Below are 16,878 nucleotides of genomic sequence, written 5' to 3' on the forward strand. Positions count from 1 at the left end.
CGGGAATTGGGGGTCGGCGGCCAAGCGCACGCCCGAGACAGTTCGGACGGATTTCGGGGTTCGGGTGTGTGTGTGGGAGGTGGGAAACCGGAGCCGCCCCCCCACCCCGAGATCGTGCTGGGCGGGGGGAAACCGGGGTACACCCACTTCCGGCGTCCCTCTGCTGCGGGGTCCCCCGGGTCGAAGGCGTGCGTACGCGAGTGCGTGCGTGCGCGCCGCCGCGCCCCCCCCCCCGCCTTGCTGCGCGTGCGCGCGCGCGCGCTCACCAGGGCGCACGGTGGGTGCCCGCTCCTGGACTCGATTTTTCCCCCCCGTGGCAGGTGGGGACAAGGGCATTTGGGTTCCGCTTCCGTGCTGGACACCTGTCACGGTCCCTGCACCCCGGGGACAAAGCCAGGACTTTGCATTTGGCACTTGGGGTGCTCTTGGCACCACTGTCCCCATGCCAAGTGCTAGCATGGCCCCTGCCTCTGCCAGGCCATCCTCAGGGCCTCCAGGAGAGCTCTGCACCCCACGAGGTCCCCCATGAGGCTGAGCTTTGCACCCCCAGCTTGAGGCTTTTCGGGGGAGTGTGCAGCACCCTCTCTGTCCACGTCCATCCTCCTCCCACCCGGAGCTAAGGTCCCCATTGGCGCTTGTTGATGCCTCCCTGTGTTTTCCGTTGTTGGGGACCCTCTCCTTCCGCTTTCTGCAGACTTGGGGTCCTCTGGCTGGGACAGACCTCTGAGCTTCCACTTGGGGCTCCTTCCTCACCGTTTTCTCCCTCTTCTGCTTCCTTCACTGCTCAGCTGCCACCCAAAAGCACACCCAGCACCCCACTCACACACACCCGCTTCATCCACTGATCTGAGTTCTATTCACCAGGTGGCCGTGCACCTGCAGCCTGCGTCTGTCTGTCTAAGCCCGGAGTTGGCAGGTGTGGCTTTTGCTCCTGGTTTCTTCCTGACCTCCCTGCTCTGAGCCTCAGTTTCCCCCTTCTCTACCGAGCTGTTGGCTGAGTGCACAGTGTACGTGGGACAGCTCATTTCATAGACAGAGAAACTGAGGCGCAGAGAGAACAGGATCCGGCTGCAGGTCACCTGGACGTGCTGATCCATCTTTGGGCCCGTGTCTGTGGGCCAACTGCTGACTCTGTCCCGTCCCTGTTCCTCCAGGTCTGTCTCTGTGGCTGAACATGGTGACAGCCTGTGCCCTTGGCCATCTCGTCTGGCACAGCCGGAGGAGCTGGCAGCCTCAGCCTCCGATGGCCCCCCGCGGAAGTGAGTGAGCCACTGGCCGCAGCGCCACCATCTGCTGGGGGACCCAGTGGCCGAGTGACCCAAGAGCACTGCACAGACCCACGCAGCGTGGGAGACGCATGGTGCACAGAGCGACACGCAGCCCTCGTCACGGCTGTGTCACATTGGGACAGCAAGCATGAGCGATCCCCACGGTCGCCCCGACTTCTGCTGGAAGTAGACACCCGGGCCCCCCAAGGCCAACTCACGGACCCCGCAGCCCGGCCCATGGGGCCAGCGGGGCCCCCAGCAGCCACCTGAGCGCCCCAAGCCACCCAGGCGGCCACCATGGCCGGCGCCGAGGGCTTCCAGTACCGCGCGCTGTACCCGTTCCGCCGGGAGCGGCCTGAGGACCTGGAGCTGCTGCCCGGCGACATGCTGGTGGTCAGCAGGGCGGCCCTGCAGGCGCTGGGCGTGAGCGAGGGCGGCGAGCGCTGCCCGCAGAGCGTGGGCTGGATGCCCGGGTTTAACGAGCGCACACGGCAGCGCGGTGACTTCCCCGGCACCTACGTGGAGTTCCTGGGGCCCGTGGCCCTGGCCCGGCCTGGCCCTCGTCCGCGAGGCCCCCGCCCGCTGCCCGCCAGGCCCCACGACGGAGCCCCTGAGCCAGGTAAGCAGAGGCGGTGGAGAGGGGAGGTCCCCTGGGACCCTCAGTCTCTTCTCCGCGGTGACCGGATGCCCGGGTCATGACACTGCTGTCCACGGTGGGCCGTCCTGGTGATGCCAGGCCTGGCCCTGCCCTTGTGAGGACTCTGGTTCAGGAACCGTCAAGGGTGTGGCTGGGTGGCGGCCTGTACCGTGGGGACAGGGACTGGTGTGGGAGGAGCCGAGGGCCTCTGCCCAGGCAGGGGGCAAAGGCCCCAAGGTGGGGAGGTCACAGCAGGGCCAGGGCAGAGCAGAGAGAGTAGGGGCGGCCACCGAATGATTTTCCTGTTTCCAAAACGAAGGAGCCATGAAGTCCACTGAGGGTGACTCAGGGGAGGCCGCCCACGTCCCTGTCCTAGACCCCAGGCGTCCCCGCTCCACAGGACTGTGCTGGCACTGGGGCATCACGGCCCTGTGATGTGAGGGAAAAGGATCCAGCCAGGGAAACTGAGGCTGGAGTCGTGGGGAGGCGGCTGAAGGCGGCCCAGCACCCAGCACGGTCTGCCCCAAGCCGCCTGCATCGTGGGGGTCCTGGGTGTAGGCCAGGAGACCACAGGGCAGGCACAGGCCGCTCACCTGGGGCGGCCTCGTGAGGGGACGCTGCCCTGAGAGACCCGGGCCAGCCCTCGCAGCAGGGGACGGATGGGCCGAGGCCGTGCTGGCCTGGCCGTCCCCCCCCACCCGGCATCTGGCGTCTGCAGAGCCGGGCCAGGCCTGGAGGAGCCTCGGAGGCCCCATCCGGGCCGGCGGCCAGAGCCTGCCTCTCCCCCTGGTAACAGGCACCACCCTCCCTCCTGGCCCGCACACAGCACCCACGTGTCCCCAGCCTGACCCTGCAAGCCTTCCTGGGCTGCGTGACCCCCGCGGGACCTCAGGTTCTCTTCTGGAAACAGCAGGATGGGGTCCTTTGCACCTGGCCCTGCCTGGAGCCCGGGAATTCACGCACAGAGCTGCAGGCCTGGCCCCCAGCTGTGCCCCCGCGGGGAGCTGCTCTGTGAAGTGAGGGGTGCCTGACCCTGGGGGACCTTCCTCCCTATTTTACACACAGGTCACCCTGGGCCAGGTTGGTCTGCTGCCCCCCTTCCCTGGTGCTTCCTCAGTTTTTTTGTTTGTTTATGGCATCGTCTGTGCAGCTGGGCCTCCCCCAGCCTGAGGCGTCACCTGGCCCTTCACTGAGAAGCACAGGCCCTGGCTTGTCCCCGCTCTGTGCCAGGGCGTCCCGCCGAGGGCCAGAGTCCCAAATGGTAGTGGGACAGGCGAGGCTGCACACAGAGGGCCCTGCGAGGGGGACATGGGCCACGAGGAGGCCAGGCCAGGGGTGCACGGGATGCAGAGAGGGGCAGGCCCTGTCGCAGCTGTTGGGCTCAGCTGGACTTCCTTCCCTGCCAGTCTTGATTGCAGGGAGAAGGGAGAGGCCATGGCAAGCGGGGTGCGGCTCAGGTAGAGCTGCCTGGCATGTGCAGGGACTGGGGGGTCCCCAGCTCCACAAAAGATGGGGCACAGGCCACACCTGCCTGTTTTTCCTTTGAGGTGACCGTGGCCCAGAGAGGGTGGGCACCATGTCCAGGGTTGCACAGCAGACAGTGGAGCTCACAGCCTGTTCTGTGGGTTTCATCGTAAGGAGACACCACAAGCAGTGGCCCTGAGTCGTGGGAATTTATTCCCTCATGTTTCCAGAGGCCAAGTTCAAAGTCAGCCTGCTCCTTCCTGGCTTTGAAGGCAATATGGGATTTCCCTTGAGTCTGGAATGGTGACTTCCACCTGTGTCCTCTTCTTACAACCCCGCAGGCATGACTGGGCCCACCTGACATCCGTACCTTACCTGCACCCGCAAAGACCCCGTTTCCAATAGGGCTGGAGCTTGCATGGCTTTGGGGGGAGCGGCCAGGGGCCAGGGGCCAGCCCTCTTCACCTGGTGTGTGCATCCCTGAGGTCTTACCCGGGGAGCCGGTCCTCGTGCACAGAGCCCTCGGGGGAGAGGGGCCGGGGGTCCCCCCAGCACGGGGGTCCTGAGCTGGGGCCCCACCGACGGACCGTCCCCTCCTGCCAGGCCTCACGCTCCCCGACCTGCCCGAGCAGTTCTCCCCGCCCGACGTGGCGCCCCCCATCCTGGTGAGGCTGGTGGAAGCCATGGAGCAGACAGGTGAGCAGCCGGCGTGGCCGTGGCAATGGCCCGGTGGCCGGGCTCCCTTTGCACAGAGGGGACTGGGCGGGAAGCGGTGCACCTGCGGGCACGGCACCTGCTCCCTTGTCCCCAGGGCTGGACGGCGACGCTCTCTGCAGGCCCGAGTTGCCGGCCGCCAGGACAGGTGAGGGGAGCCCTGGGGGGCCTGGGGGGTGCCAGGGAGGCGCACGGTCGGACTGTCCCCTGCACCTGCAGACTGGGCCCTGGGGGACGTGGACCAGTGGGACACCGCCGCCCTGTCCGACGGCATCAAGGCCTTCCTGCGGGCCCTGCCTGCAGCCCTGCTGACCCCCGAGGCCGCGGCCGAGGCGCACCGGGCCCTGCGGGGTGAGCGCGGCGGGGAGCGCGGCCCGCAGGTGAGGGAGGAGGTCGGCTGCTGCAGCCCAGCCGGGGCTCATGCCTTGGCCGTCTGTCCGCAGAAGCCGCGGGGCCCGTGGGGCCGGTGCTGGAGCCCCCGACGCTGCCGCTGCACCGCGCGCTCACGCTGCGCTTCCTGCTCCAGCACCTGGCGCGCGTGGCCCGCCGCGCGCCCGCCCCCGGCCCCGCCGTCCGCGCGCTGGCCGCCGCCTTCGGGCCGCTGCTGCTGCCCACCGCGCCGCCAGGGGGCGCGCCTGACGGGTGAGCTGCGGCTCCCAGCCTGCCGGGGGCGGGGGCGGGGGCGTGGTCACGGCAGTGGGGAATCTAATGGGGCAAGAGGGGCGTGGTCGCAGGCTCTGGGCAGAGGCCTAACTGAAAGGGCGGGGGCGGGGGCGTGGCTGGAAAGTAATGCGAAAGGGGGAAAGGCGTGGCTGAGCTGGGCGAGGGCGGGGCTGGGGGCGTGGCTGGGAAGTAATGCGAAAGGAGGGAAAGGCGTGGCTGAGCTGAGCTGGGGGCGTGGCTGGAAAGTAATGCGAAAGGGGGTAAAGGCGTGGCTGAGCTGAGCAGCCGTGGGGGCGGGGTTGGGGGCGTGGCTGGAAAGTAATGCGAAAGGAGGTAAAGGCGTGGCTGAGCTGAGCAGGGGGCGGGGACGTGGCTGAGCTGCGCGGGGGCGGGGGTTGGGGGCGTGGCTGGAAAGTAATGCGAAAGGGGGTAAAGGCGTGGCTGAGCGGGCTGGGGCGGGCCGTGGTCGCAGGGACTGAACCACAGCAAAGGGGAGCGGTTTTCTGGGGTCGTGGTCAGATCTGAGTGGCTGGGGCCTGGCCAAAAAAGCCTCAGCGCTGTAGAGAGGGAAGGGGGAACTTTTAGGTGGGCGTGGCTGTGGCCTGGCCCAAAGCTGTGCTGGAGTGAAGAGGGGCGGGGCCCGCACCTTCCCCTGCATGCCCAGCGTTGGTCTCTTGCTGCCTGCATGTGGTGAGCACTTATGGGTCGTCTCCTGCATACACCTGCCTGTGCACACAGCCCGCAGGCCCTGCCCAGCCTTGACCCGCACCTCCCCTTTTCCCAGGAGCGAGCCGAGCCCCGACTTCCCCGCGCTGCTGGTGGAGAAGCTGCTGCGTGAGCTCCTGGAGGAGCGGGAGGTTGCGCCCCCAGGTGACCCCGCTTTGCGCGCCGTGCTGTGGGGTGGGGGCAGCCTCGGTTCTCAGCAGGCGCCTCACGTGCATTCGGTCCCCAGCCCTGCCGCCCAAGCCGTCCAGGGCCAAGCCGGGCCCGGCCAACGGGGGCAGCGCGCCGGCCCTGCAGGACGCCGAGTGGTACTGGGGGGACATCTCCAGGTAGGGTGTGGCGGGGCAGGGGCAGTGGGCAGGAGTAGGGGACACTGGGCAGGGGCAGGGGCAGTGGGCAGGAGTAGGGGACACTGGGCAGGGGCAGTGGGCAGTGGGCGGGAGTAGGGGACACTGGGCAGGGGCAGTGGGCAGTGGGCAGGAGTAGGGGACACTGGGCAGGGACAGTGGCAGGGGCAGTGGGCAGGAGTAGGGGACACTGGGCAGGGGCAGGGGCAGACATCCTGTCCCCCAGGGAGGAGGTGAACGAGAAGCTGCGGGACACGCCCGACGGCACCTTCCTCGTGCGGGACGCGTCCAGCAAGATCCAGGGCGAGTACACGCTGACGCTCAGGTGGGTCCCGGTGCTGGGGGTGAGGGGCTTGGGCGCGGGACCGCTGGACACCACGCCGTCCCCGCAGGAAGGGCGGGAACAACAAGCTGATCAAGGTCTTCCACCGCGACGGCCACTACGGCTTCTCGGAGCCGCTGACCTTCGGCTCCGTGGTGGACCTCATCACGCACTACCGCCACGAGTCACTGGCCCAGTACAACGCCAAGCTGGACACGCGGCTGCTCTACCCCGTGTCCAAGCACCAGCAGGACCAGGTCGTCAAGGAGGACAGCGTGGAGGCCGTGGGCGCCCAGCTCAAGGTCTACCACCAACAGTACCAGGACAAGAGCCGCGAGTACGACCAGCTGTACGAGGAGTACACGCGGACCTCACAGGTACCGCCCGCGCCGGGACACCGAGGCACGGGCCATCAGTCAGAACAGCAGTCTGTGACCATTACTTGGGCCACCGTCCAGCACTGATGGCAGGACCCCGTGTTGAAAATGCAAAGGAGGCTGTAAAGGAGGGAGGGGCTTGACGGGTGGGACTTTGAAGGCTGCGTAAGAGTTCACTCTGCAGGGTGAGCAGCCTCCCTGCTAGAGTGGTCACTGCCTTCAGCCCTCGTGAGGGAGTTTTGGGGAACCCGGGGAGGCACAGAGGCTGTGTCCCCTCCACCCCCACCACGCCAGGAGCTGCAGATGAAGCGCACAGCCATCGAGGCGTTCAACGAGACCATCAAGATCTTCGAGGAGCAAGGCCAGACGCAGGAGAAGTGCAGCAAGGAGTACCTGGAGCGCTTCCGGCGGGAGGGCAACGAGAAGGAGATGCAGAGGTTCGCTGCCGCCCTGCCCGGGGAAGGACGAGTAGGAGTCCGCCAGAGAGCGCGATCAGAGGGCGCATGGAGGGCTCGGGCAGGAGCGTGGACGCCTCTCGTCCCCTCCCTGCCCGCAGGATCCTGCTGAACTCGGAGCGGCTCAAGTCCCGCATCGCCGAGATCCACGAGAGCCGCGCCAAGCTGGAGCAGGACCTGCGGGCGCAGGCGTCGGACAACCGCGAGATCGACAAGCGCATGAACAGCCTGAAGCCCGACCTGCTGCGCCTGCGCAAGACGCGGGACCAGTACCTGCTGTGAGCCGGCGGACGGACGTGGACGGACGGACGGACGGACGGACACACAGATGTGGGACCAGGGCCTGCTGTGAGCGGGGCGGACGGACGGACACAGACGGAAGTGGACAGAGAGATGCAGGACCAGTGCCCCCGTGTGAGCGAGGGAGTGACAGACAGACGCAGAGAGAGAAGGGGCGGGGGCGCTGGACCGCAGGCACCAGGAGCCTGTGTGCTCCTTCAGTGCCGGGGAAACTGAGGCACGCAGGAGCAGAGCCCTGGCTGCCCGTGTGAAGGGTGAGGGGCAGGGCTGTGCTGCAGCCGCCCCGTCCTGGTCGAGGCCACCTCCTTACGGCACCCGGGGGCATTGCACTTACAGCCCATGTGCCCAGGCCGCCGTGGGCTCTGCCTCAGTTTCCCCTCCAGCACCGCGCTCACCCCGCGTCCCTCGCAGGTGGCTCACCCAGAAAGGCGCCCGGCAGAAGAACATCAACGAGTGGCTGGGGATCAGAAATGAGGCTGAGGAGTGAGTAGCCGCCTCCAAGGACACGGGGAAGGGGCCATCCGGGGAGGGTTGTGCAAGATGAATAGGAGTTTGCTGGGGACGCCTGGCCATGCCGGCAGTGCGCCGGGTGACGAGTGACCGGGACACCTTTCCCCCGTCCCGCACAGCCAGTACGCGCTGATGGAGGACGAGGACGACCTGCCGCACCACGAGGAGCGCACCTGGTACGTGGGCAAAATCAACCGGACGCAGGCGGAGGAGATGCTGAGCGGCCGGCGGGACGGGACGTTCCTCATCCGGGAGAGCAGCCAGCGGGGCTGCTACGCCTGCTCCGTCGTGTGAGTGCGCACGGATTGAGCACCGACTGTGTGCCGGGCCAGGGGGAGCAGGGGGAAGCCGGGGGTGGGGCCCCTCTGACCCGCCCTGTCCCCGCCTCGCAGGGTGGACGGGGACACCAAGCACTGCGTCATCTACCGCACGGCCACCGGCTTCGGCTTCGCGGAGCCCTACAACCTGTACGGCTCGCTGAAGGAGCTGGTGCTCCATTACCAGCATGCATCCCTCATGCAGCACAACGACGCGCTGGCCGTCACCCTCGCCCACCCCGTGCGCGCCCCGGGCCCGGGGCCGCCGCCCACCGCGCGCTGACCCGGCCTCTGTCCTTCCGGCCGCAGGGCCCCTCCAGGCTGCAGCTGCGCCTGCCATGTTTACAGAGGCCCCGGGCTGCGCGGCCCCAGCCTGGGCGCCCCGATTTTTAAGCCATAGATCTGGGGTCAGGCCAGGAAGAAACTTCATGCCCGGCTGCTTCCAAAAACCCTTCGCCATGACATTTGGGGCTGGGCTGGGCTGGGCCGTGCCGGGCCGGGCGGGACCCGCCCCGGGGACCCCGCTTCCCTTCTCCATGCTGAACTGAAACCAGCGGTTCGCAGAAGTCCCCAGAGACCAGAAGGCAGCGATGCCACAGCCGCCGCCACCGGGTGGCCTCATGCGACACTGCCGGCGGGGCCGCCGGGAAGCAGCTTTTTGTTGTGTGTTCCTGTGACACCCCCTTTCTCCCCCGTTTTTGGGGCGCAAGCCCCGGGTTTCTACACTACACTTGGACTGGCGCGGGTTTGTACGGTACGCTGTCATTGGCGCGGATATAAAACGGTGACAGGAGCGTGGTGACTCGGTGACTCGTGTCGTGCGGGCGAGGACCCTGCGGTGTCAGCTGTCCTCCCCTCCCTCTCACCGCATCCCTGACCCCGGCCTCGGGTGGCAGAGGCAGGCGGTGGTGACAGGTCCCCGTGCGCCCTGGGCGTGGATGCGGGTGGCCGGTGTCCTGCTTGCACACTGAGCGGCTGTGCGACCTCCACACACCTGCCCTCTCTGGGCAGCCTCAGGGGCTCTGCAGTGACCACCGCTGCAAAATGGCCTTGGACACCCTGGCCTCACGGGGACGTTTGGGACACTCGTGGCCAGTGCAGAGACGTTTCTCAAGCGCTGCTGGAGCTGCGGCCTGGGCAGCGCGGGGCCAAGGCGCACGTGGGGCTGGGTGCTCGGCGCGGGCCCCACCCAGCCCCAGCCATGAGGAGGGGAGGAAATGGCTGTGAGTCAGGGCGGGTGGCTGCGCCCGGGGACTTCAGGGGAACTCCGGCAGGGTGCGGGGTCCCCAGAACTGACCACCGCAGCAGGACCGCGGGGTGCTGACCTGAGGGTCTGCAGCGTCCCCCCGAGATCCCCAGAGCCTCTGTGCCCAGGTCCAGCCTCTCTCTGCCTGGCCGCCCCTGCTTGGGGACCGTCCCCAGCCGCACAGTCCCGGGGTGCAGCCCCCTAGCCCCTGCCTCTGAGGCCGCCGTTGCAGAGGGGAGACCTGGTCACTGAACGGTCAGCGGAGTCCTAGGGTCCGGTCCCCAAGCTGCCATGTCCCCCCTCCAGCCAGTCTTGAAAGACTTGGGGACAGGCCAGAGAGGGAGGGAGGCCAGCTGTGTCCGCCGAACCTCGCGCATGCTTCTGCTTTCTGGTCCGCTGCGGCCAGGGCGGTGGGGACGCGGGCTGCGGAGCGCAACTGCTCCAGAGGCTGGGGGACCGGGAGTCACCGAGGCGGCCCCGACCCTCATGTCGCCGGGCCGGGCTGAGCCGACACCGCGGCGAGGAGCACGGCCGGGTGGTCACGTGGCGTGGGGCTCAGCACCTGGCGGGCGGGGGCGGGGCCAGAATGAGCACGCTGTGATTGGGGGCGTGGCCTGGAGAGGATCCCAGCTCACTGGCGCCTAGGTAGTGGGGCGTGGCCTGCAGTGGGCGTGGCCTAGGCTTGGGCGCTCGTGAAGTAGGCCTCTGGGTGGGGGCGAGGCCTTACTGGTGACGTCATCTGGGGGCGTGGCCCGCGCCGAATAAAAGCACCTCTTCCGCCCCGCCGCCCTCCAGTCGCCGCGCTTTTGACCCCCCTGGCCATGTCGCCCGTCCTGTCCCTGTCCTTCCTGCCGCTGCTCCTCGTCCTTCTGGTCGCCGTCCCCGAGGCAGGCTCCTTGGAAATGTCCTTCGAGGGGTCTGCCACCTGTAAGGTAGGGACGGAGCCCTGGAGGAACAGACGCCTCCTAACTTCACGGGGACCCAAGGGACAGTCACTGCCCAGCCCCGGCCGGACACCCCACCCCCACCCCGCGAGCCCCTGGGTCTCCGAGGCGTTTCACATCCCCCTGGCTCACAGCTGTCACAGACCCCGTCCCCTCGCCCCGCGCGCATTCATTAGGCGCCTACTGTGTACGCACTTGTGGGTCGGGTGCGGGAGCCCAGACCAGCTCAGCAGCTCCCGCGTTCCGGCCCGCGTGCCTCGGACGCTCTCGACACGGCCACGGCCACGGCCACGGCCACGGCCACGAGTGTGACCCGCCACCCTGCAGCGCCGAGCGGAAGTCAGCATGTATTAGGCGCCGCCTCTGTGGGGGCACCGGGCTTGCGACTCACGTGGGTCCCTGGAGAGCGACAGTAAATAAGGAGGCTGCGTGGGCGAAGCGCCGTTCTTGATCCAAATGGGGACAAGGCTCTGGATGGAGGGGGTGAAGTGACCAGAAGTGTGCAAGGATTCGGCTCCTGTGGTGTGCACCTCCGAGAAGGCAGTACCAGGAGACCGAGGGCAGAAAGGAGCAGAAATGCACAGGCCCTGAGCTCTTACTGCATGCGGGGCCTCTGCACGGCCGCCTGGAGAGAAGGGCCAAAGGGCTGGGCAGCTGTTAAGCGCCTCCTGTTTGCCAGGGTCCGAGCCAACTGTTGGCAAGGCTGGAGCCCCTTTTGCAGATGAAGTGACGCCAGGAAGATGGCACTGATGCCTGGCACCTGCTGGATGCCCCCTGCCCCTGGGGCCATGGGTTGGGGTGGCGTGGGGGGGGGGGTTGGAGAGGCTGGAGGGGCGCCCGCTGTATGCAGTTTCCCTAACGGTCCCCTGTCGCCAGCCCCCGGGGCTGTGCCTGCAGGGTCCCCTCCGAAAGCCGCGGGCGGCGCCGCCCGTGACCGTGGACCTGTACTACGAGAGCCTGTGCGGGGGCTGCCGGAGCTTCCTGGTGCGAGACCTGTTCCCCACGTGGCTCATGGCCCTGGAGATCCTCAACGTCACCCTGGTGCCCTATGGGAACGCTCGTGTGCGTGGGGAAACTGAGGCCGGGCGGGGGAGGGGCGGGGCGGCGCCCGGCCTCACCCGGGGCCCCGCGCGCTTTGCTTTTAGGAGCGCAGCGTGGGCGGCTCGTGGGAGTTCTCGTGCCAGCACGGGGAGCGCGAGTGCGCGCTCAACAAGGTGGAGGTGAGCGCGCAGGGCCGGGGCTCCCCAGGCCGGCTTGGGGGGACCCCGGGCGCCCCCTCACCCCCTGCTGCCCCAGGCCTGCCTGCTGGACCTGCTGGACTGGGATGCCGCCTTCCTGACCATCGTCTGCATGGAGGAGATGGATGAAATGGAGAAGAACCTGAAGCCGGTGCGCCAGCCCTTGCCACCCCATCCCGGGCAGACCCAAGTTCAAGGGCAAAAACCTCAGGAAAAACGGGGTGTGCGGTGTTAGGAGTGACCCCGAGGCCTTTCCTTCTCACTGGGCCGCCCCACTGAGGGGCGGGGGTGAAAAATAAGTCGCCAAGTACGAAAAAGAAGTCCCCAAAGGGTGAGGCATTCGCCACCATCGTTTATTCACTCATCAAACACCCAAGCCACGCAAGTGGGGTTTGGGGACACTGAGGAGTTTGGGAAAGGGGGGGGGTGACCAGCAAATGAGGAAACGACACAGGGGCGTCAGGTCTGCCTGGCTTCCACTGGAGCCCGTATTGAGCGCCTACTATTTACAAGCGTCCCCAAGGGGGAAGTAGGGCCGGGCACGGGGGACGGTTGGGTTGGGTTGGGTTGGGTGGGGAGATAACGGGGAGGAAGCTGAGCCCGTGTCCCCCGGCAGTGCCTGGAGGTGTACGCCCCCCCGGTGTCGCCCAGCGTCATCCTGCAGTGTGCCACCGGCGAGCGGGGCCTGCAGCTGATGCACCACAACGCCCAGCTCACCGACGCCCTGCAGCCGCCGCACGAGTTCGTGCCCTGGGTCGTCGTCAACGGCGTGAGCACGGTGTGGGGGGGGGTCGGGGTGACCTCGGGGACCCGTCCCACCGGTCATGAGATCTCTGAGCCAGGCCAGCCTCAGTCCCCTGAGCACTGGGCTCCCAGGCCTGCTCTGCGTGACCCCCGACCCCCCGTCCCTGTGGCTTTGTGCAGAAACCTCTGAAAGAGCTCGGCCAGCTCCTCAGCCTCGTGTGCCACTTGTACCAGGGCGAGGACAAGCCGGACGTGTGCTCGTCCATGCCCGCCTCCCCCCGCACGGTCTGCTACAAGTGAGGCTGGCTCGGTGGGCCAGGACTCAGCAGAGGACGTCACCCGGCAACTGCAGAGCTTCTACATAGACCGCAAAGCCCGGACCCAAAGCTCCACCACGACCAGGGCCTCACCGTGTGCTGCTCAGTTTACACTCGTTGAGGAAAATAATAAACCCCCCTTTTGATTTCTGTGACTCCGTTCTCCTGGATGGGGCCTCATTGCCTGGGACGGATTTCCTCCTACCTGTGCCTCCAGAGTAGCTGGGATCACAGGCGTGCGGCACCACACCCAGCTTATGGATCGAGATGGCATCTTGCTAACTTTTTACCAAGCTCCCAGTCTCCACCTGCCAAGGAGCGGGGATGATACGTGGGGGCCACCGTGTCCAGCTGCGTATTTGACAGCCGACAACCGACCCCCCTCCCCGGAGCCCTAGAGAGGCCTAGCCTAGGGTCCATCCCTGAGAACACCAGCACTGAGAATGGGGTTTTGAAGGGTGAGTAGGAGCTCGTTGGGCAGATCGCACAGGGGATCATGGACTGCTTATAGGAAAGTTTCAGAAAACGGGGGGTGGGGGCCGCCCATGTCATCAGCCTGGCCGTGGTGCTTGTGACACTGACCCTGCGGGTCGGGTCAGGACAGGACAGGACGGGGACAGGTGCCTTCCTAATTCCTGGCCTCTGCATCTTGCTGGAAATGGATCCATTAAGACTTTAGTGCGGTGGACACACCTGTGATCCCATCTTCTCCGGAGGAAGGCAGAAATCCGGAAGATCGTGAGTTCAAAGCCACCCTGGACACACACACACACACACACACACACAAGTTAGGGAGACCCCATCTCAATTAAAGAGCCAGGCGGGTGGGGCACTGCTATAATCCCAGCACGTAGGAGGCCACAGGTGGAGAACCGTAGTCTGAGGCCAGCCCTACCTAAAAGAAAAACCTAAAACGTAAAAACGGTGGAGCGTTGAGGTGCGAGAGCCTGAGTTCAAACCCCAGCACTAAAAAAAAAAATTTTTTTAAACAGGTTTGTTGATTGCATCATTATCATGAGGTCAGGGCCAAGGTCAGGCGGAGCTGGGGTTCTGGCCCGGGCTGCAGGTGGACTGCGCGCACCACAAGCGCAGCTGGAGGACATTTTGCAGGGCTGCGCTTTCGCCCCCGCAGCGGTCGGGACCACGGCGCGCCCGTCTCCGCCATCCCGGAAGAACCAGGAAATTTGCAGTGCGGTGCCTGCCTACGATTGGTCATCGCTACTCGGGGGGGCGGGACGAAAACTTGACGCCGATCTCCCAATGGCCAGTGCTGGCAGGCCGCGCTATGGCGGCGGCTAACCATAGGCTGTGGTGCTGAAAGAGGCGGGGCAAATACGAGTACGTCTGTCTCTGGCATGCGTGATGTGTTTCCGACACTCCTAATTGGTCAGTGTATTTGACAGTTTCCTTCCGGTTTGGAAACAAAGCCTGCTTACTATTGGTCGATATTGCTCGGGGCGGGCTCAGTGCAGCTCGAGGCTATCAGCGATTGGTCGGTTGGTGCGGCTAGGGGCGGGCACATGGGTCACGAGGACAGCGTGCGACTGGCTGGCGGCGCCTGGGGCGGGGCGGATTGGCACGGCGCTTCCTGGGTCCCGGGGTGGCGATGGCGCAGGATGGCTGGCGGTGGCTGCGCGGGCTGTGGACGGCGGGGCAGCCCCTGTTCCAGGGCCGCGCGCTGCTTGTCACCAACACGCTGGGCTGCGGCGCTCTCATGGCGGCCGGGGATGGAGCCCGCCAGTCCTGGGAGATCCGCGCCCGGCCCGGCCAGACCTTCGACCCGCGGCGCTCAGGTGACCCTACACCCCGGGTGACCCTTGACCTTTGGCCTCCGATCAGGAGATCCCTGCACCGCACCAGCGGGATGTGAGCCCTGACCGTGACCTCAGCCCCTGGTTGCACCCTTGACGTTCGCTTGCATTCACGTGGACACGGGCCTTCCCTCCCCCGGTGTCTGTCTCCTGCTGTCCCCGGTCCCCATCACCTCTCTGCCCCTCACCGAGATTCCAGAGCCCAGGGTCCAGCTGAGTGACGTGCACAGGATGCATTTGCAGGGGGTGGTTTTGCACGGTGCTCATTGCACGGTGCTCATTGCACGGGGCGGGCGTTTGCACGGTGCTCATTGCACGGGGTGGTTTTGCACGGTGCTCATTGCACGGGGTGGCTTTGCACGGTGCTCATTGCACGGTGCTCATTGCACGGGGTGGTTTTGCACGGTGCTCATTGCACGGGGCGGGCGTTCTGCACGGTGGGCTGCATGCACACGTGCCCTTGGGGTGTGGCTGGGGCGTCCCCCCCCCGACTGCATCTCGGCCCCCAGCCAGCATGTTTGCGGTGGGCTGCAGTATGGGCCCCTTCCTGCACTACTGGTACCTGTGGCTGGACCGCGTGCTCCCCGCATCGGGCCTGCGTGGCCTCCCCAACGTCCTCAGGAAGGTGCTGGTGGATCAGCTGGTGGCCTCGCCCATGCTGGGCGTCTGGTACTTCCTGGGTAAGCAGCCCCCGGGGGCCTGGGCTTTGCATTTCGGGGTGAGAGATGCAGGACTCTCAGGGACCCAGTGGGGTCGATGATGGGTGGCCCTGGGAAGGAGGTTAGACACTCTGGCCGAGATCTGAAGGAGGAGCCGCAGCGGGAGCCACCAGCAGGTGCAAAGGCCCTGAGGCCGGGATGGAGAAACAATTAAACGGCTTTCTCCTGCGGCTGTGTCTCCCTCTCTAGGGCTCGTGTTCGTAAGTGTCCTGTCCACCTTCCGCTGAGCCCATCCAACCTGACTGTCCTGGCCCCTCTGCCCCAAGCCTGTCCCCAAGGTCCATCCCCACCCTCCTCATCCCGAGTACACAGTGCTCTGCCGCCTTGGACTCAGTGCTAGGTTTTCTTGCCAGGCCTGGGCTGCCTGGAGGGCCAGACGCTGGACCAGAGCTGCCAAGAGCTGCGGGAGAAGTTCTGGGACTTCTACAAGGTGGGAGGTCACCTGCCAGCTGCCCAGGCCCCGCCCATCCCCGCACCTGGCCCCGCCCACCTAGCCCCGCCCTCCTACTAACCAAGCACCTCCAACCAGCTGCCGAGGCCCCACCCACCGCAACTAACCACGCCCCTGCAGCCAACTGTCCAGATCCCGCCCAGTCACTAGCCACGCCCATCCCGCCCGCCCAGTAGACAAGCACCTCCAACCTCTCCAGACCCCGCCCACCCACTTGCCCCGCCCCTTAAACTGTCACATCTTTCAAGGCTCCGGCCTCCCCGCTAGCCCCGCCCCCGCCCTGGCCACACCCACCCGGCAGCCCCGCCCCTCACCGCGCCCCACTCCGCCCCGCAGGCTGACTGGTGCGTGTGGCCCGCCGCGCAGCTGGTGAACTTCCTGTTCGTGTCCCCGCAGTTCCGAGTCACCTACATCAACTGCCTGACGCTGGGCTGGGACACCTACCTGTCCTACCTGAAGTACCGGGTGAGCGTGGGGCCCAGCCCCACCCTGCCATGCGAGCCGGGCGGGGGACAGGTGCCACCTCCGCGGTCCCTGCCGGGGTTGAGCACAGGTGAGTCCGCAGCGGGTCCGCAGCTGACCAGACCCCTGTGTGGACAGATCCCAGGTCCCCTGCCACCCCCAGCCTGCGTGGCCCTGGACACCCGCGTGGACTGAGCAAGCCAGCCCGCAGGACAGACGCCAGGGAGGCCAGGTGGACCTGCGGGGACCTCGGAAGGTCACCAAGCGCACTGGGCAGCAGGCCAGGGTCCTGGGTCACGTCCCAGCCCCACCGATGTCCGGACACCGAGGCTAAGCGGAGCCTGCCGAGCCCACAGCTGTGCCTCAGTTTCCCCATCTGGAACACAGCCAGCAGCATGTGACCGCCCTCCCCAGCCTTTCCCCCGTAGTCTCAGGTGGCCTGGGACAGAGATGTCCCGTCCTGAGCCAGGGTCACCACCAGGCCGACCAGCCCCACACTCCAGCCTCGCATCACTGCCACGGGCCCGGCTCTGGGCCTCTCTAGGGTCCTGGGTCAAGGCAAGGGGACACGGGGTGTCCCATCCTAGGACGCTCCGCCTGGAGGCAGCCCCAGAACCACCAGCAGGGGATGGAAGAAGCGCCATTAAACTCTGCCTTTGCAAGTCTTGTGCAAGAGCTGCGCGGAGGTGGGCGGGGCCGGAGGCGGCGGTGGGTGTGGCTTTGCGGAGGGGGGCGGGGCCGGAGGCGGCGGTGGGTGTGGCTTGCGGAGGTGCGCGGGGCCCGGAGGCAGTGGTGGGCGGGGCTGGGTTTGCACGGGGGCAAGGGGTGGGCCTGGCTGGAGTAGGCGGG

General features: G+C 66.8%; 4 protein-coding genes across 5 annotated transcripts in view; all 4 read left to right on the forward strand.

The window, feature by feature from the left end:
* LOC109686275 (microtubule-associated serine/threonine-protein kinase 3) overlaps positions 1-16,878 on the forward strand; it is a gene marked incomplete in the record, with an annotated part of 381,278 nt that overhangs the window by 18,402 nt on the left and 345,998 nt on the right.
* On the forward strand, positions 1,155-8,891 carry LOC109682554 (phosphatidylinositol 3-kinase regulatory subunit beta; the record flags this gene model as incomplete). Its single annotated transcript, XM_074053526.1, is given in 14 exon segments — positions 1,155-1,887; positions 3,973-4,065; positions 4,181-4,231; positions 4,303-4,434; positions 4,527-4,725; positions 5,531-5,616; positions 5,699-5,798; positions 6,043-6,141; positions 6,209-6,515; positions 6,810-6,952; positions 7,072-7,248; positions 7,682-7,753; positions 7,900-8,070; positions 8,173-8,891. Coding segments are annotated over 14 exon segments (2,160 nt in total). The 3' UTR covers positions 8,381-8,891.
* Positions 10,114-12,741, forward strand: LOC109682552 (IFI30 lysosomal thiol reductase). The gene is made up of 6 exons (XM_020157843.2): positions 10,114-10,275; positions 11,164-11,349; positions 11,433-11,507; positions 11,584-11,676; positions 12,142-12,294; positions 12,450-12,741. Exons 1-6 carry the CDS (start codon positions 10,165-10,167, stop codon positions 12,567-12,569), a joined length of 738 nt encoding a protein of 245 aa, XP_020013432.1. The 5' UTR covers positions 10,114-10,164; the 3' UTR covers positions 12,570-12,741.
* On the forward strand, positions 14,144-16,691 carry LOC141416556 (mpv17-like protein 2). 2 transcript variants are annotated; one of them, XM_074053529.1, is made up of 5 exons: positions 14,144-14,379; positions 14,907-15,077; positions 15,470-15,546; positions 15,964-16,032; positions 16,168-16,691. In XM_074053529.1, exons 1-5 carry the CDS (start codon positions 14,193-14,195, stop codon positions 16,222-16,224), a joined length of 561 nt encoding a protein of 186 aa, XP_073909630.1. In that variant the 5' UTR covers positions 14,144-14,192; the 3' UTR covers positions 16,225-16,691. The 2 variants fall into 2 exon arrangements, with proteins under 2 accessions (XP_073909630.1, XP_073909629.1); XM_074053528.1 differs by having other exon boundaries at positions 14,148-14,379; positions 15,904-16,032.

Source organism: Castor canadensis, chromosome 14, assembly GCF_047511655.1.
Source record: "Castor canadensis chromosome 14, mCasCan1.hap1v2, whole genome shotgun sequence".
In the NCBI taxonomy this organism is placed as follows: Eukaryota; Metazoa; Chordata; class Mammalia; order Rodentia; family Castoridae; genus Castor; species Castor canadensis.

Bases quoted from the DNA above. Each gene is read 5' to 3' on its own strand.
- LOC109682552 (XM_020157843.2), top strand. From the start codon at position 10,165: ATGTCGCCCGTCCTGTCCCTGTCCTTCCTGCCGCTGCTCCTCGTCCTT. The intron at 11,350-11,432 runs GTGCGTGGGGAA...CTTTGCTTTTAG, and splicing joins TGCCCTATGGGAACGCTCGT to GAGCGCAGCGTGGGCGGCTC. The intron at 12,295-12,449 runs GTGAGCACGGTG...GGCTTTGTGCAG, and splicing joins CCTGGGTCGTCGTCAACGGC to AAACCTCTGAAAGAGCTCGG.
- LOC141416556 (XM_074053528.1), top strand. From the start codon at position 14,193: ATGGCGCAGGATGGCTGGCGGTGGCTGCGCGGGCTGTGGACGGCGGGG. The intron at 14,380-14,906 runs GTGACCCTACAC...CTCGGCCCCCAG, and splicing joins CTTCGACCCGCGGCGCTCAG to CCAGCATGTTTGCGGTGGGC. The intron at 16,033-16,167 runs GTGAGCGTGGGG...CTGTGTGGACAG, and splicing joins TGTCCTACCTGAAGTACCGG to ATCCCAGGTCCCCTGCCACC.